Genomic DNA, 19,491 nt, shown 5'->3' with positions numbered 1-19,491 from the left:
TATTGACCGATGACAATACTTTTTCTGGTCCTTGATAATATTTCTTGCGAAGGTATGACTCTAGGACCGAATGAACTTTGCTGTTTTATAAAGATATGATCGACAACATAGTAGTCATAGTACCGGTAATGGAGTTGAATGATTTCAATCTACAACAAAACGACAATTTCAAACATTTTCGGCGTATTGCTCCTTGCATCTGAACCCATGATCTGAACCTATCCATAAAAGAACGTCTTTTGTGGAGTCGACTCAAGCATGTTCTTGTTTGGTATTGTCTGAACCATGGCGAGTGGCGACCTGTATAGATCGCTATACTCTGAACTTACCGCAATGAACTTTCACACGCAATTACTGAGATTACTTTACTCTGAAAGCATGCTGCAGTTTTGTTACACAACCATCAGTTTATGTAGCTTGATATGAGACAGGCTTGATTTGGTGTTGCCAATGTGTTGATCACCGCTGGTCCCAGTAGAAGCGTAAAGAGTTTCAAACAAAGTCGGTATTACTTTTATGTTGAGACTGAAGTCCGCCAGTCTCAAAGCAACAAAAACATACGAGATATCTGTCTCTTAAACTAATACAAGTTTGTTCTGTTGTATTTTGTCTCAAATAAAGTTTTACAAAGATCGATGAAGGGTTTCTATGTTTGCTTCAGATTAGGAGTCTGATCATATGCTCTTTTTATATTCTTCTCTCCGTCTTCCCTTGTGACCACATGCAGTATAATGCTTCTTCCAACCTTTACGTATTATGACTGGTTTGACACCTCGTCCGCAAGGGTGATAAGTTTAAACATTTCCTTGCATCATTTTCATTACAAAGTTTCGTCTGTAGGTATGCAATTTTCAAAATGAAGTGAAACGTCTTTTGTGTACCGCACATGTGAGGATCATATTGGCCTTCAAAACTTCAATTAGATCACTTCCGTTTCGAACGCTATGATGAGATTCCTGATGCATTGTAATGCACGGCCATTTCGAGGCTGACGTCACAGTTTGTGACGTTTGTTTTGGTCTGTACTTTCCCGTTTAAAACGTGATCAAAACGCCTCTTTTCATTTTCCTGCCCCGATCTGCCTTGCTTGCCGCATTGGGAGTGGCTGCCATGTGATGAGGGCTCTTCCGAATATGATGATGTCTTTTCTTTGCTGCAAGCTCCCTTGTGTTGTGTACTACTTCCAGTGGTTGTAGTTATTTTAACTTTGGAGCTAAGTTTGCAATGTGACGTACTGGGACCATGAATTGTGTTATCACTCGGCCCAACACCCGCCACGCGGCTGTGAGAGCATGTCTGTGCGCTTAACACCGCAGGACTCCGTCCCTCCATCATATTAGTGGCTGTAATTTGATCACGTATACGAGAGAGGTTAGGTTGAAATGAGCTACTGCTTTGTGAAAGCTTCTGATATTGTACAACATTCTCACTATTTGCAGAGCTAGCAGCTGCATTCGGTTGAAAACGTGTAGTTTTGAATTCTTTGACGTCATTCATTTCATAACAGCTTTTGTCGTTGTCTCGCTCCGACAAAAGGAAGATGGGATAGGTGGGATTAGATTGTTGCGGATGCCTTGCCTCCACTCTTTGTGATGTCATCAAGTCTGCTTTCTCCAAGTATCGGTAATCTTTGTAACTCTTTAGGGGAGTGAGATAACATCCTGCAAAAAAGTAAGATACTTTGAGGTGGATACTGTTTGAATAACGTTTATTGAAACAGCTTTGATGTTTAAATAACCTTATTCAACCCAATTAACTTGTTTTGATGTTGATCATCAGTTCTGGATAAAACATGCGTCGTATGTTCGTGCATATTATATAGTTGGACTCACCGTTTTCCAGAAGCTCCTGCTCTTGTGCGAAGCACTTTCCATCGCGTCGATAGAGCGTTGGTGATAAGCAGATTTTATTATCTGCTTGTCTTTTAGGGCGAAAGCAGAAGATTAACCAGATTTTGAGAGTAATGATTAACGCTATCACCTGAAACATAGGAAAGTGACAAAGTTGTTCGCTCGTAACATGCTACGTCAAATAGAGCATCAGTCAGTGGGCGTATTTGTCATCTGCAAGTCGCTGCAGCAGATGAGGTTTATTAACCAATCAAAAGGCAAGATTTAAATCAGCAAATAGCAGAATGCTTTAGCATGGGCTAGGGAATAGACATTTTGATGGCATGGGTTTGATCCCACCCCTTTTATTACTTTTTTTCTTCTGTAATTAACAAACTAAGAATTAACGCTGGTTTGTAGGGAAAATTGTCCTATGTTAAAGTGTCTACCGGTCAAAACACCCCATCTGCTGCAGCGACCTGCAGGTTACAAATACGCGGTCGGTAGTTTGTGGTGTGCGGCCAAGTTGTAGATCTCTAGGCAATTACAATTGTTCATCGTCTATCTTTTTTCATTTCAGTTTCATGAAGTGCAGTAGTTGTGTTAGCCATGATTAGATTAACGTTGGAAAGTCAATTGTTGCGTTACAACTTTTTTCTTACTAGTTTTAGAATTGTACAGTAATTATAACACTTCTATTTTGTAGAAAGGTTTAGAGCAGCGGTTTTCAACCGGTGGGCCATGGCTCACTAGTGGGCCATGGAAATAGTTTGAGGTGGGCCACAGACCTTACAATTTTTCTAGAGTTAGTGAAAATTTTAGTTGTTTTGACTGTACCAACAATGAACGGTGCTGCTGTAATTTGCTGCAAAATGGTAATTTTCATTTTAATTATTCATATTGAAATAATAATCTTAGTAGCGTGACGTAATCAAAGTCGTCTGTTGCATAATACACAGACGTTGATTTTAAACAACTGCAACAGTGTGGTTTTCATAGGGAGCCACTTGGCTCCATGGGGAGAAACTTTTAACTTGAAGAGAGGAATACGGTTACAATCGTGTTGGAAGGAATGTAGATAAAATGTAAATTTATCTAAATAATCTAAGTTGGTCAATAATGTTCAGGAGCATGCATCTCATTGATGCACGGTTGAAATATATTCTGCTGTTTTTTTTGTTTTTAAACCTATTTTGCAGTTTTTTTATTGCATAAAGAGTTAATGGGCCACAAGATATTTTGTGCAATGAAAATGGGCCACGTAATAAAAAAGGTTGAGAACCACTGGTTTAGAGCATAATACAAAAGAAAAGTAACAATATTTTAAAAATAGCCTAGATTACAAACAAACACAAAATATTGTTTATCGTTTTATGACTAGTCGGATTTGATCTTTTTTTCAAAGATTCCGATTCCGAGCATACGAAAATCCTTCCGACTCCACAGCCCTGCTTTTTACATAAGTAGGCTACGGTAGCGTACCTTCAATTTTTCTTTGCAACCGAGTTTATGTTCTTTTGTCTGAATTGTGTTTAAAAAAAGCTTAAAAAGTTCATTGTTGTTCAATCCAGGACCACATCATGCGTCAGCGTTTATGACTATAAAGTATAAATGTGCAGTTTTTTTGCGTCTTTTATGACAGACCGAGTGACTTTTATGACAGACCTGGTGACGACTATTTTACTCGAATTTGAGTTATGGTTTGTGTGTGAGCACGTAATTTATTAGTCGTAAGCGAACAGCTCGTGCAGCTCAAGCTGGAGTTTACGATTTCTCTTTTTTTAAACGCTTTTACTTTACGTTTAGAAAAAGTGAAATAGGATTTGAAAACTTTTCTTTTAAACAAACTATAGCTTATATAATGTAGGCCTATGATCATATTTGACTTCTTTGTTATGTAGGCTAGGCCTAAGTCAGCTAGTGTGGGCTATTAAAAAAATTGTAAAAATACATAATTTTTTTTATTAAACAATGCGAATTATGTACTTAGTAGTAAATTGTAACGTTAGTTAACCTCGCCAGTAACTACATCCTTTCAGTTATATTTAAAAAGCAAACAATAAACATCAATTAAATCAACAAAAGATTGTGTCAATAGGCCTACAACTAAGAAAAAGGTCAAACTGAAACAAAGACAGCCTAGTCCTACTGACATCCACAAAAAAACTCGTTTGATCAAAACATTACATACTGAAAATTTAGGTTGCCCAGTGCCCACTGCCCAGTCTTCTGGCGCACCGGCAGGAACGATTTTTGACTGGTGGGGGCAAGATTATGAAAAAAGAGCTCTTTTGTGGCTGAAAGGCCAATTTATTTTTAAAATAAGATATAGCGATAATGCTCATCTATCAGCTCACTATCGAGTAATGATACAAGTGTCTGGTATACAAAGAACAATGGCACGGAAGGGCAACATGCTGTAAGGAAAGATTATAATTAGGCTAAAAGCGAATAGCATAATTTGTTATATTGCAAAATGTGCAGTAGCTTGCATGACCTTAAAAGAGCACCATTGCCCTCCATCCACAGAAAAGTTGAGGGCAGGGGAGTCTTTCGCTCCTCTGTCCTCCCCCGCTTTTGGCGCTCTTGCTCACAGGTTGCTCTTGTATAGCCTAATCATTCAATATTTTTGAGTAACCGGTAGGCTAGTAGCCTACGTTTAATGGGCTTGGCTCCACTTACTTGCACGATGCCAATTACGGCGGTGAGGTATGGAACAACATCCATATATTGTGATGAGATTAGGTAAAGAAGAAGCTTATTTCCGCAGCCATCCAAATGCCGAATTTTCTCTCTTTTTACACACTCTTCCCTGGCAATATCCTTTGGGCAACAAGACACCAATAATCGGGCGTCGACATCTAGCCAATCTTCAAATGAATAAACTCCGCAGCAATTGAACTGGGATCAAAAGCATGAAATTTAGACTTCAGTGTACAGTAAGCTATCTAAATTTTACACAGGTGTGCTACCCAGGGACATAGCCTATATGTTTTTAATATTAATACAATGTTTTAATGGCATTTTTTAATGTTTTAACAACGTTTAGTTGGCATAAATGGCGACTGAAACTCAGCAAAATCAAAATTGTGGCAGCAGCTTTCCATATACACAGAGATGTACGTATGCGCCGCAAAGTCTACGCCGCATATTTGCGGCGTAGACTTTTTGTTTGCGCTAACGCTGGCGGCCACATTTTTTTGGATAGTTTGCGCTTGAGGATGCGCCGTAAAGTTTTCGCGGTTTTTTAGCGCATAGCGTCAACGTATACTTTTTAATGTCTTAGTTGTTGTTTGCAATTTTTTTTTGTCAAACTGCGAAATGTTGACGTCTTGCAATTGCCCATTGTTCTTGTGTTGTGTCACAGTGTCATCTATTGTTCAGTCAGCTGGAGTTTGTTTGAATATCGCACTACTGCCTTTGACGCTAGAGTCCCACGTGGAGACTGAAGTCTTGCAGAAAAAAAGAAAGAATTAGTTAAAACAACTTAGGCCTACTGAGAAATTACTTAGTAAATTACGGGTCAGAACAGGAATGTAATGTAAGCAAGCAAGTAGGTAGGTTGGTAATGTCGCTCCACGTAAAATGTAAACAATGACTTGGCTTCGTAGTGTGAAGTTTTTTTAGTCAAGCAGTGTTAAAGGCGTTTGTAAGCAATTGTGAGCACTTTAATTTATATTAGTTCAGTCTTGCATTTTGGGGCAAATCAGAAACTTCTCAGGCAAGGAGCAGTGCAGCCTATGTATCTAAACAAACTCAAATATTTGGTCTCCGACCGTGATTGCTTGCATGATGTTGTACTCTGATTGATTGATTGATTGAATCTTTATCCTCGGACTGGGAAAGCTTCTTGCAGAGCTTAAACCTGGCAGTTTTGCATACTTGTAGAGGCTTTGAATCACTGGCGCACGCCCGGTTACCGAGATTGACAGAGTGAAGTTTCCGATTGTTGAAGGCTTGTTGTCGGGGAATTATTCCATCCATTAGATGCCGCTAAATGGAGAGCAGCCCTTAACGTGCGTTGCTCAAGCGCACACCCCGAGAGTCGAACCAGCGCCGTTATTGATCTTGAAGCTTGTTCGTTCCAGAAGTGACGCGCTAACCAATTGAGCTATCGGGGCGGACTCTGTATGTTATATGTAGTACATTACTTTGCCTTTGCCGGTTATTCTTGTTGTAGGCTATGTAGCGTAGTAATGTGTAGGCCTACATACAGTAGGCTATGAAGCTAAAGTAATTTTTACTTGACAATTTATACATTCTGTTGCGTAAGTATGTAATTATCTATGTTTTGTAACTTGATGAGCAGTTTAGCAAAACATGCATCCAGGAGCCAATTGTGAGAGGCTTTTGAGTAGCTTACTGCTAATAACACTAGTAGGCTAATGCTAACTATCCCTGAATGCTAATAACAAAGAGTTGTGCAGTTCAGAATCTAAACTTGCTTGTGTCTGGCAGTTTTGTCTTCCATTAACCCACTTTTTAAAAATCTTATCAGAAAAAAGCATAGAGCTTACTGAGAGAATCATGGCATTAAAAGCAACATTAGTCTTATTCAAACGGAATCATTTTAAAAATAGTGTTTTTTATAATGGATTTTTAGGAAGCGACAGTTAGTATATTACTAGAATTTTCTTGATAGGCGTATGCTACAGTTTCTTACACTACACTATTGTATTCAGGGAATAACTTACGGTAATACTAATCTCCAAGTGAAATGGAGCATGATAATACAAATCCATGGCCCTACATGGAAAACTATTTTAAGCTCTCTTCTTCGAAAGGCAAAAATTTATATTTTCAATGCCAGATGTGCCTTCTGGCCAAAAAGATAATTTCTTGTAACGAGAAAACGCGAAGTGGCTTGAAAAGTGTGTTGTTTCGAGTGGTTTATGCCGTGTGAATGTTTGGCACCTAGCAAACAAAATGAGTTTGCGCTAGAGTATGCGCTAACGCTGACGCCGCCAACTTTTTTTACAAGTTGCGTTGACGCATGCGGCGTATGGTTTTTCGAACGTTTGCGTTTGCGCTGACGGCGTCAATATTTTTTGTATGCGCGTACATCACTGCATATACATAACCGACAAGCTGAATATCTTGAAAAATCCGCCCTTCTGCCTCGAACCAGAATACCTCGAAGTGACATTAGACTGATCGTTCATGTACCGCCACCAATTGGTGTCACTGCAAACGAAACTCTCATCGCGCGCTGCGCGCTCAAGCGCTTAGCAGGCTCCCGCTGGGGAGCGAGGGCTGACACTTTGCATATAGCAGCTCTCGCTCTTGTCTACTCTTCAGCAGAGCACTGTGCACTAGAGATGCAGCGAACCCAAAATTTTTATCCGCACACCGCACCGCAACTGACTCATCTATCCGCGCACCGCACCGCACACCGCAATTTATCTGGAACTTTGACACTGCACCGCACCGCACACCGCAAATTACAAAATTAAAAAAAAATATTTTAACGAGTTATTGTTTAGAAAGTCAATTGTAGGAAAAAGCATCCATGGCATATAACTGGTAACCTAGTACCAATACAGTTGTGCACTAATTGGCCAGGCTAACCAGATCATATTCTCTTATCAGCAATGCATCTAAGTTCTAAGACATAATACAAACTAAGACAAATAGAATGTTCCTGGATCCAGTATCAGGACTTTTGAACACTTTTTGTAAGCAATAATGCAATTATAATGCCAGTGGCTATATGAACTACACACACAAGAGTAAAACTTATAGCCTGAACTCACTGGGCTAACTGATATAGTAAATAATGCGGTAGTTGCGCTAGGCCTATAGCCTGGTAACTGAGCTTATCAGCTAGGCTACTAACCAAAAACATTCGTACAGCTTCCCTGACAAGCAAGCCCTAAAACCCTGTCAACTGCAAGCCATTTGCAATTTGCATTTGCATAGCTTTCCATCTTAGGGTTTCCGAAGGGAAAAATAACTGATCCGTGTTTCCAATTTAAATTTGAAGTTTCATAGCTGATTCTTGAAAAGTTGAAAGTTTACGTTTACGAAAGTTTAATTTCTTGAAAGTTTACGTTTACGAAAAATTAATTTCTTGAAAGTTTACGCGGCAAGCGGCGCGGCGCGGCTTTGTCATTTCAACCTTCCACGCGGCGCGGCGCGGCGCGGCACGCGGCGAAAAAGTCAAAAGCGGCCGCGTACGCGGCGCGGCGCGGCGCGGCTTGCATCACTACTGTGCACCTGTTTGGTGGCGCAATGCTCACTGCCACAACATCGACACTGCCATCAACAGTGCAGAGTGACCGGGTGCCTGCGTCCCACACCATTGGACAACCTACACATTCTTGCTGGCATTCAACCCACTGAGGTTGGTCGCGAAAAAGTCACTCTGTCTCTTGGTCGACGGGCATTGGAGCCCAACTATCTTCTCCAATGCAATATCGCTGCTCTCCCAAGAGAGCAGCCTCGTCGACTGAAATCAAGACACCCATTTGTGCCATCCGCTCAACTTCTAATCAACGAAGCTGATGGATAAGACATCTCTGCGGATAATTGGGCGGACCATAAGTGGAACTCTCAATGGAAGTCAAGCACCACCAGACTCCATTTGTTCATCCTCGATGCCGACACCCGTGGGTGCGCCTCAACCGTCTCGTACGGTCGGACTTTTCCGCTCAATCATGCACCAATGGGGAATGGCTTCTTTATCTAATTGTGAATGTGGTGCTGAGGAACAGACCACACCATCAACGATTGCACCATCTTCAAGCCATCTAATGGAGTGGAAAGTTTGCGTGTCTTGGATGACGAATCAAAAGACTGACTGCTCTCTAGTAGCCTTCCAACTTAGTTCAAAAACATCGTGAATCTGGGGTAGTAAAAGGATAGACCCTCAGCTCCACAGGCTCACACGACGACGACGAATGGCATTGTATTACGCGTTGAATGATATTTCATAAACTTTTGGCAGTAGCCTATTCAGGAGCTATAATATTTTTAAACAATCTTTTTATTTCGAATATTGAAATATTTGCCTCCCTAACCGTTGTTTTTGTTCACTTAAAAATGTTCTTTTTGACTACATCACTGAGGGTATTGTAGGCTACACTGCTCTTGCTTTCTCAGGCCGTTAAATTTTACATATAAATACTTCAATAGAATGACGTTTCTCAAACTGTGTTTTTTGAAATACAGTAGGCCGCAACATCCATTTTGTTTTTTGAATAAAAAAGAACTTGAAGTTATTTCAGCTTCACGTGCAGCAATCCATGCAAAATAGCTTTATCGCTAGGCTAAGTTTAAGAAAGGAGGCAAGACAATTCAATTCAATTCAATTCAATTTATTTTTCTTTGTCAGAACGCAAAAAGAAATGATATTGTAAAAAAGAAATACAGTAACAAAACCAACAAAAGGAAAAGGTGGCAAAACCTTAATGGTTTAAGACGTGCATAAAAAGATCTAATATTGCGGTATTTGCATCGATAAGTATAGTTAAGCACGGCCACCAAACCTGGTACTGTAAAACAATAATTATAAACAGGGATGGAGGAACCATTTTAAAAGTAGGTGGGCCCAGAGGCGCAGCAGTCAAAGTCAATTCTACTTCTGGGGGGCGAAGCCCCCCAGACCCCCAATAACATTGTTGCATTACTAATATTTGAAATCGTTTACACCAGGAATCGGCAACCTAGGGCCCGCCAAGAAAAATCATCCGGCACGCCGCTCCTTTACAAATTATAATAATATGTAGCCAGGCCAGTGGTTTATTAGAGTATAATCGAATGGAAGAACAAGTCCTTTTCATTAATCATTTTAGTAGGCCCCCGTCTTTGGTTTGCAGCGTTTCTGTTTGTGCAAACAAATAACTCAACATAAAGCGCCATTATGAAGCAAAACATATTATTTTTCCAAGTTAATGTGTCAAACAAGGAACGGCAATGTTAATCTACTCAAAAATAGCTTTAAAACAGAAAATTTCTCTGTTACAAAGAAAAGGAAAACCAATGAATCAAAAAATTCTTCTGCTAGCTACAAGGTAGCACAATCAATAGAAAAAGACAAGAAATCGTATAGTGATAGAGAATTTGGGAAAAGGTGTAAAATGGATGTTATTGAAAACATAATTATGTCCAGAGAAAAAAAAACAAAACTACTTTTCAGATATAGGCCTAAGTCTTTCAACAAGAATCGTAACTCAACGAAAAGAAGAGATATCGGAGAACGTAACATCTAGCAAAAAGTTAGTGTATATCTACAGTTCTTCGCAATCGCAATAGATGAGAGCACAGACACGACAGATAAGCCTACAGCTGAGCTGGCAGTATTTGTGCGTGCAGTAAACAAAGATTTTGATGTTTAAGAATTTGTTCAGCTGATTCCCGTCAAGGATATTACTAGCGGATATTCTGAAGGCATTAGGCTACGTCAACGCCTTGAAATCATGCCTCTGAATCTATCAAAATTGGTATTAATAGGCTACGGCCCGCCAAGACCATGTAAAGTTTGGCTTTGGCCCGCTGTTAGAAAAAGTTTGCCGACCCCTGGTTTACACATTGCGTTTTCATAATTGCCTTTCGTGCCAACAGGCAAAACTTTCTATTTTTGGGCCGGATTTGGTCAAAAAAATAACAAAATTGTTAAATTGTTCTAGGCTATAGCGCTTTACAAAATATGGCGATGTAGGCCTACATACAAATAAAAAGGCAACAATACACACACAGTTATAATGCCACCTGGGAGTAATAATATGCAGCATTATACAGTAGGCTACGTGCATATGTAATGATATCACTGTTCTAACCATAGGGAGCATAGAAAATAATTAAATTGATTGGTAGATTGCTCCAGACCACCAGTCACACGCAACCACACCCACACGTGCTGCACATCAATAATGGACTCAACAGAAAAGTTTAAAGATTGGATTTCATCATTGAGCTATCAAAGATAATACCGTAATCAAACTACTGTGTATCAAATATGTGAAGACCTTTTTTTAGAACTCCCTCTCTGATTTGCCGTTTTCGCTACCTTTTCAAAGAAATTTGGCTTTTAAAAGTGGGTGGGCCAGGCCCACCCAGAAAATAAAGTAGGTGGGCTCAGGCCCACGAGGCCCACGTGGTTCCTCCATCCCTGATTATAAACCAATATAACCAACAATTGCACCTTTAGATGAACTTCTTTCCACGCGTCAGCAAACCATGTCATTGATTTCTGACCAGCATAATTTTCAATATTAGATTTTAGTTGGAAGACGTCAGAACTATTGTAACGGAGATCATACTCAACCATTCGCCAAATTCCGGCGCTCAATTCGACGCAAAATGTGATCAAAATGGAGAAGAAAAACTGAATAGAAAGTTAGATTTCAAAATGTAATTTTAAAGTGGGCTACCAAACAAGTCTAAACTCATAAGCTGAAAAACTGTTTAAAAGATTCGAATATGGACATTCTTGTCTGATGCAAATAAAATAACAATAGGCTTAATAATATGCGTTTTCTTTGAATTCGGTTTCTAATTTAAGAAAGCTAAACCAACTGCTGCATTTGAGTACAAATCAATGTCTTTACAAATTGGCTTTAAATATTTTGAAACTGATTTTAAACTGTTATCCTTCATTAAGCTTGAAATCATCAGAATTATATTTTAACTTTTATCACTTCTTATGGTATTTTTGCACAATTTTCGACGTTTCTTTGTAAAAAGTAGCCTACAGGTTATGTTTTCTCCAAAATAATGTTATGCTTTTTTTCGAAACAACACTGTTGGTCTTGATATTCAGGTCTGTGTAAATGCTTAAAGCTTGCAGACCTAGCCTACAACTGGGCTATACGAAACTATTCCGTTATAAATTAAAAGATCACGCGGTGTTAAGTCGATTCTCGGGTCGTGCGCTTGAGCAACGCATTTCAGGACTGCTCTCTATTCAGCGGCACCTAGTGAATGGAATAATTCCCCGGCAACACTTCAACAATCGTAAACTTCACTCTGTCAATCTCGGTAACCGGCCCTGCGTCAAGAGCTTCTTCAAGTATGCGAAACTTACCAGCAATAACTTATCAAGGCTTTGTCAGTCCGAGGATGAAGATTCAAAACCAACCAACCAAGGGAGACTTTTCCAACTCAAATGTAAACACTTGAACAACCAAATGTGCTTGAACAACCTAACTTTGATACCAGGCTACTCTTCATATTATTTTCAGCTGGTTTATGCTACTTTAGGACGGTAAAATATAATTAACCAACTTACCCAACCAAGAAGTCGCTGGCTATCAGTAAAAGCACCAAAACATCCCAAACATCCAATGACAAACAAAAAACATGACACTGTGATAAGAACCGGAAAAATCACTGGAAAAAATATCTTCAGATAAAAGTCTCCTACTGCAGTCCCTTCAGTCACCAGAACTATTTTACTGAGGTTGTCACGAATGATTGTAGCCAACGACAAAATGATGACACTCAACATCTAAAAATAAATAAAAAGTGGGCTAGCCAAAAAGGTTTCTCAACAAGCTTAGGCAACATTCACCAACTAAATACCTTCCCATCGGCCAAATTAATTCATAAAACAATGCGTTGCTCTGTCCCAATCCCATTTCGATATAAGCCAATGAACTTTTTCTGACAAAAGTATTTAACGATTGAATGACATCCTGAAAAGGACAGAAAGTTGCTGTGCACAGGGCCGGATTAATCATTAGGCTAATAAGGCTATAACCTTAGGCCCTGGAAAAATTCGGCCCTCAATTTTTTAAGGTTAAATTTTTGTAAGGCTGATAGTGATACATATCCAGTACCAGTAGCCTACAGTTTTTGCTTAAAAACGAATGACTGAGTTGAGTCAATACATATGAAGATTGAAGAACTGATTTTCAAAACCACGTAGGTGCCACTTTTACCGAAATTGAGTTTAAAGCAGGGATTTTAAACCTGGGAATCGCGAGCCGTTTTTTGGAGGGTTGCGAGGCGTTTGAAATTCCAGTGTATTGTTTTCAATTCTTTTTTGCCAGAAAAGAATGAAAACTGTGTCGTTTTCGCAATCGACCATTCCTTTTCTTGAGGTCATTATGTCGTTTAAGCTTTCAGACGTTGCAAGGCGTTAGGCTATATAGGAAAGCATTCGATATTTTTCACCAAGTTCTTGCAGGAACGTTGCTTTGTGCAGACTGAAGTTATCCAGTAACCACACTATGGTAAAAAAGCAAAATTATGTAGAATCCTATCCAAAATATAAATTTCTCAGTATCGTTTTCAATCGCATTGAAAAAAATTAGTGACTGCTATTTTGTTTGTCAATGCGTGCACCTGTTGCTGAAAGAACTTTCAAAGTTAATAGTTAAAATATGCAGCACCAACCATCTCACTAAAATTGATTTAAATAGATCCATAAAAGATTGCAATAAATTCAATCGGTGAAAGTGCGAAAACGTAGATTATTCTCATTATTTTTCTTCTATTATCTAGCTAAGCTGGATAGAAAATGGAAATAGCAATCGGAGGAAACGTAATAAAAGCCGTGATAACATCGCAAAAAAACGTTTTTCGTTTCAGAAGTTTACGTTGGAACAGCAAAACTAAACATAACTGGATGTCGGCATGAATCAAATTTGGTTAAACTTTTCATTGAATATGCTTTTTGTGGAATACTTTTATTGGGGGGTCGCGAGTTTAGGCTACATTGATTGCTCTGAGAGGGTCACGGTGGAAAAAAGGTTGAAACCCCCTGGTTTAGAGTATCATTAGCTAGAGCATGGGTGACCAACCTTTTTTTGCATGCGGGCCACTTTGGCACTAAGTAGAGCTGTGGCGGGCCGCAATAATAAAATTTTAGGTAGGCTGACTCTTAGCTAGAAAAGAAACGTATTACGTGCCCAGTAGCCTATCCAGCGTTACATGTTGTTAATATTTATCTTAGAATACTGCAGCAACAAAATTAGTCGAACAACGCTACTGCCAGGCCAAGCTTCTTCAACAACACGTCTGACTTCTTTAACAATGTCTAATAAACGAGACCACTTGTTTTGCGCACTTATAGGCCTAACGAGGCGAGCGGCTTCATCAGAATATTCATCGCCAAGCAAGAGTGGTGTTGTCACTTCGCTTCACAAATTATATCTTGCAATTAACAGTTTCAGTAAACAAGGAAATATTTGACACATCGCAATACAGGCAACAATAGTGATCTGCAAACATATCAGGGAAAATAGGTTCCAATAACAAGGGAGAGAGAAACAAGGCACCATGCAACAAATGCTTGTGGAAATCACCGAAAAAACGTTTCTAACGTAACTCATGAACAGCGTTCCCTCTAAAAAAGCAATGAGTTGGTTTTTCATCCTTTTTGTGGGTGTCTATAAAACCACCTTTCTTTGATTATTATTAGACAACAGTCACTTGCGGAGTTGCGGTGCTTATCAGCATGGCAAGAATTGTTGATTAACAGCATTTTGCAGTAGGCTACTAAGCTAAACATTTTTCAGCTGTCCAGAAGCATAATAATTCCACTTTGCACGCGTTTTAATCAACCGCCACTGGGACAGTGTAGCTGGACATTGCATTGGAATAACTTTAAGCGACCCCCACCTAGAACTACTATCTGATTGGTCGGTCGGTGGAATCGCATGCAAAGCGAAAACATGCTTCCCGGAAAGTATTTTTTGCCTTCATGCTCTTTAACTTCTCAAGAAAAGTATTTTTGGTTACTTGTACCGCTGATACCTGATTCTGCGGACCGAAAATAACAGCGTGGCGACCCCTGAGCTAGATTATTACCATAGGTACCTACTATCCATTTCTTTCTTTCCAAAATCTTTTCCATCTGCTTCAAATTCGACACTAAAAATGCGTTTGTCTCCAAAACCAATCACGCGCCATCATTAGCCATTTCTCTGTTATGTTGATGTTATTTTGCATCAAGTTAAATAATTTCAATTTTTCATGTATGTGTTTTTATTACTTTTTGCAGCTTGGTTTTCAAAATTAGGCCCTTCTCTAGTAAACAGCCTTAGGCCTACAGTACCCTTAATCCGGCCCTGGCTGTGCATGATGCATATTCAACACTCACAAGGTTGTAAGTTCAAAGCAAAACCTTCCAAAGCAAATGAGTCCGGTAGCTATAATTTATGTCTTGGAAGGACATTTGATGCGTTTGTAAGTTAATGGAAATTAGCTTTCTTGGTTTCCCGTGCTTAATATAAAAGCTTTATCTAATAATGCAGACCTAAGCTTCTTGATTGACTGTATTAAAAGCTGTTGCATACTCAATAAACCTACCATTGCCCTCCTTTTTAACTTACACGATTTAATGTATGAAATCTAGTATAGGCTAGTAGCCTAATAGTATTTCAATTTAGGAAATATGTTATCTGAAACGGGTGAAATATTATTAAATACCTAGTATTGCTATATTTCATTGTCAACGATTGTTTGCACTTACCCATAGAACTACTACCAAAGCCGCTAGGGCGCACCTCAACCATTGCACCATAAGATTTCTTGTTTGAACTTGGTTACTAAAAAACTTCGGTCGTGGAAGGAGCAGTAAGATTTTCCTTTTGAAAGTTTTTGCTACTTCATAAAAACACTACAAAGAAGTGTAGTCTACTTTCTGAAAATAAAATCAATTGATGGCATGCGCAGGGCCGTGTTAAACGCCCCTATACCTTGAGGCCAGGGAGGGCCCACGGCTAATAAGGGGCCTCACTCATTTTAGTGTGTCTAATGGTTTTTGACTGTTTAATAAATAAAAAAATATACTACAGAAGCTTGATAATCAACAGCTAATTAAATCATGCAAAGCCGCATTTACTGTCTTCCAAACCCCTACTGGGGGCCCATTCATATGTAGTTCGTACAGCGTTTTTCGGCTTGTAATTTTACAATTGTTTTTTCCATTTTGTAAAAAAATTGCTCGTTTGTTCGCTCAACCACGTTTCGTTCATCTCGGTGATATTGGGCAAGAATTGCAACTTCAATAATCTTCTTGCAAGAAGATTCAATTTAACCCAATTCAACACATAGCATCTTTTCACATATAAGCTAGGTGGGCAATTGCCCACCTAGTCCTTCGCTTGCCCTCCTAGCCCTTTCTTTGCCCCCCTAGTTTAAAACTAGGTGGGCAATTTTTAAGACTTAATTTTTGTTTAAAATTGATCCTAGTTTTATCTTAAAACAGCAACTTTGTAGTTTTTCTACTTTATTATGGAACACTTCACTTCTGCGATCTATCAGCGCTACCGAACGTGGGAATTCGTTATATTTCATTGCAGTTATTTTTATATATTTATGCTATAGCAACATAGGGTGGCATCACTAGATGCCTACATCATTTCTTAGAAACGAAACTTGTCTGCCAACGCAACTACTTCGTGATTCTCATAGCTTTTACCATTATAATAACTCATAGACCCAGGAAGCTGACTTGAGAGAGTAACCCTACCCCTATGTCATCAAAGTAGTCCTTTCCAGTTTTGATAAAAGTGATTCGGCAATTGCTTCTTAACGAAAAATAAGGAATATGTTTTGGTACGATGGGAATCGTCGTATTTTTATATTTTTAACTGGCCAGGGATAAAATTGAGTACAGTTTTCCTTTAAGTAGATTTCGTTTTGTAACTCTGTTCATTTACTTCTTTCTGGCTTAAAACAACTGAATTTTCTTGTTCTTTCCAGGTAGCCTATGTGCAGTGTTTTTTTTAAGGTGTTTTGGGGGACCGAAGCGGTCCCCCAAATTTCTCCAGCGGTTTCCCAAAAATTGGAATTGCAACTAGGCTACAGTGGAAAAGTAATGGTTGTTTCTCGCTATGTCTTAAGCAAATATGGCTATTTTTTGGTATTTAAATGAAACACTTGCGGTCTCTTAAAACTACTTAGCGGTCACCAAAACCAAACCTTAAAAAAAACTGCCTATGTGTAATGATTAAGGCCATTTTTATTTTGACCTAAAAAAAATTTTTTTTGACTATAACCTATTTTCATCAAATTTTGGTTTTACTTTGATCTAACGAAATTGCTTATTTGTAGAGGCCACAGTTCTTCCTTGAATTGATAGCCTACCAGTTAGGCTACCCAAAAATAATATTATGTCGATTTCAGACCCAAACGTGATCAATAAAAGGAGCTTGTTCAATAAAAGTTTGCCTTGATTGCGATGCTTGTTGTCGCTCCAATTCAGCTTGATGGAGTTTACTTTTCCTGTGGCTTTCAACAAAATTGTTTTTATCGCACTTCACTATAAACTCGCAAAAATTGCACCTTACACTACAGTCTATTACCCCAGAGAGTTGCATTAAATTCATCAAGAAAATCTTGACAAATCTGTTTAACTTTTCCTGAAGACGATTTAGCTTGCTTAGGCATTTTTGCATTACAGAATGTCAGTAGGCTATTCCCAAAATCTAAACTGTTGATCTTCCAAAAGACCACGTTTGTGAAGAGGACGTGTTTTATAAGAATACCGTAATTAAATACGTAACAATGGACAATTTGCGATAAAAGTTATCCAAGTGGGCATTGTGACATATTTCCTGCTTTTATGGGTTAATATAGTTTAATTGTGTCGCAGTTCATGATTTACAATGCTTCTACGAGGATTTTGAACAAGAAAAGTGATAGGACAAGCTGCATATAACAAGTTTTGCACTATTTTTTATTTCAAAAATAATTTTTTATTAGGCACAACAGTTGGGAAGAAAACTTTGCAGCTTTCTTCGATTGAACTTTTTAGATTATAAAAGTGACCAAGAAACGTTTTTGATACTCTTCACATTTTGAAGTATTTTATTTCTTTGGCAGTTAAAGAATGAACAGCTAAATGGAAAGCTTCTGCATACATCTAGAACTTATGAGCCTACCTTTGACCTTACTTATAATATCGTTAGTGTTCCATTCAAGCAGATTATCAATTTGTGTTGTGAGTAGGCTACCTCAAATTTTGTGTGAGATTTTAGAAGTCTGAATTACCGAAGTTCGTTTTCTGATTTTCATCAAAATGAAATACCACTTGGCAGTTGTGTATCATAGTTATTTCTTTTTACTTTAGTACAAGAGACCTCTGTAACTAAATGTTGCTAGATTAAATTTTATTAGGCTACATTATTATTTATAAAATATTGTTGTGGGCGGAGATGAATATAGGAATCAACTGTAGGTCTCAAAAGTTTAGCTTAAGTATAATATGTCTTTTCACCTAAAATTTTCCTGAGAAATCTACATTTTTACATGTTTTTTGCTCGAAAAAAAAATGCTCTTTTTCCCATCATTTACGCGCGAAAAGTGCCCTTTTTAAATAATTTGCGAGCTAAAAGTGCCCTTTTTTGAAAATTTGCCCACCTAGTCCCAATTTGTGAAAAGATGCTATGATTCAACATGGTCACTAATGAGATATCTGGTCACATGCCTGCAAAGCCTTCGGTCGTAGTAGCCTACTTCTCTAATATGACCTTGAAATGCTGAGTTTATAGGCTATTTTATTACATTAAAAAATTGCAAAGCTTATCATAAAAGACATTTTCTCGTCGGATCTGGGAGTGAGACTTCACATTTAACCAAGACTTGCATTCAGTTTTTAATGGAACATGATGTTATTTTTATGATGATTAGATAAATTTTGTAACCTAGTTTTATTTCAGTTTTGTATTGTTACGCAAGTGCACTTTTTATAGCCTAAATATTTTTTTTATAATCGTCGGGTTAGGCTACCTGTAGGTAGGACTTCAACTTTGACGCAATTGAGAAAACTGTGACTTGTCTATTGGCATGCAATGGAGAATTCTCTTAACTACAGTGACTTAGTCATTACTTTAAAGTGTTAAGTTGCTGTTAGTTCCCGAAAATAGAAGGTAACCTAGGCTACTGATAGTGATATATTTCAAAACAAAAAATACAATTGCAGCATAACAATAAAAGCAAAGTTTGTATAAGCCTAATCTTTTACAATACCCTATTAACTTTCGTGCTGACAGTTTATTCCTTTTTGTCCTTTGCTGATGCTTCTGACAAGCACTACGCTTTTACTTAGCCTATTTACAAAGCGATATTTCGTGCACCAGAAAACAGAACACGTTGTAACGAATTTGACGTTAATGTGTCACTATTATTCGTACATATATCATGGTCCGTCCCATTGTGTTTACCTTCGTCTCTTATCTTTGGCATAAGTAAACGAAAATTCTGTTACTGATAAACTACGAAACATATTTTGTAGGTCCAAACTAAAGGAGATAATTATCGGACTTAGTCAACAACCGTCTCAATAAATTATAATTTTCTCAGACCAGTGGACCGGAGCACTGTTTACTGACTTTAACAACTAAGTAAACAAAAACGAATATATTTTTTGCTCCAAGTCACGGGTGTCCAAACTTTGCTCCAGGAGGACCAAATTTGATAATGCCTCATAAGTACCCGAGAGCTAACAATCATGTTTTGGGTAACGCGTGATGCTTAGGCCTATATAATAATATTGTGTTATTCAATGTCACTTTTATACATTAAAACAATATGCAGGTTTACAGTAAGTATTAGCCTTCTCATCACGAGATATGATAGGTTATTTAGGCTATAGACCTCAGCACTGTCAGCAGTGTCGGCAAATGGCTATTTTGTACCCTAGACAAGTTTTAGGCTATAGACCTCAGCAGTGTCGGCGCATGGCTATTTTGTACCCTAGACAAGTTTTAGG

At 38.4% G+C, this 19,491-nt stretch overlaps 1 protein-coding gene across 1 annotated transcript; it reads right to left on the bottom strand.

The window, feature by feature from the left end:
- Positions 1-71: 71 nt before the first annotated feature.
- LOC145778096 (uncharacterized) lies at positions 72-15,405 on the bottom strand. The gene is made up of 6 exons (XM_082589509.1): positions 15,247-15,405; positions 12,058-12,276; positions 10,972-11,154; positions 4,512-4,730; positions 1,833-1,980; positions 72-1,661 (listed from the first exon to the last, which is right to left on the bottom strand). The coding sequence occupies exons 1-6, from the start codon at positions 15,295-15,297 to the stop codon at positions 943-945; spliced, it is 1,539 nt and encodes a 512-aa protein (XP_082445635.1). The 5' UTR covers positions 15,298-15,405; the 3' UTR covers positions 72-942.
- Positions 15,406-19,491: the final 4,086 nt, after the last annotated feature.

This window comes from Aplidium turbinatum, chromosome 10 (assembly GCF_918807975.1).
Source record: "Aplidium turbinatum chromosome 10, kaAplTurb1.1, whole genome shotgun sequence".
Taxonomy (NCBI): Eukaryota; Metazoa; Chordata; class Ascidiacea; order Aplousobranchia; family Polyclinidae; genus Aplidium; species Aplidium turbinatum.
Note: the sequence above shows the minus strand (reverse complement) of the source record. Positions and strands in the feature narration are given on the sequence as shown.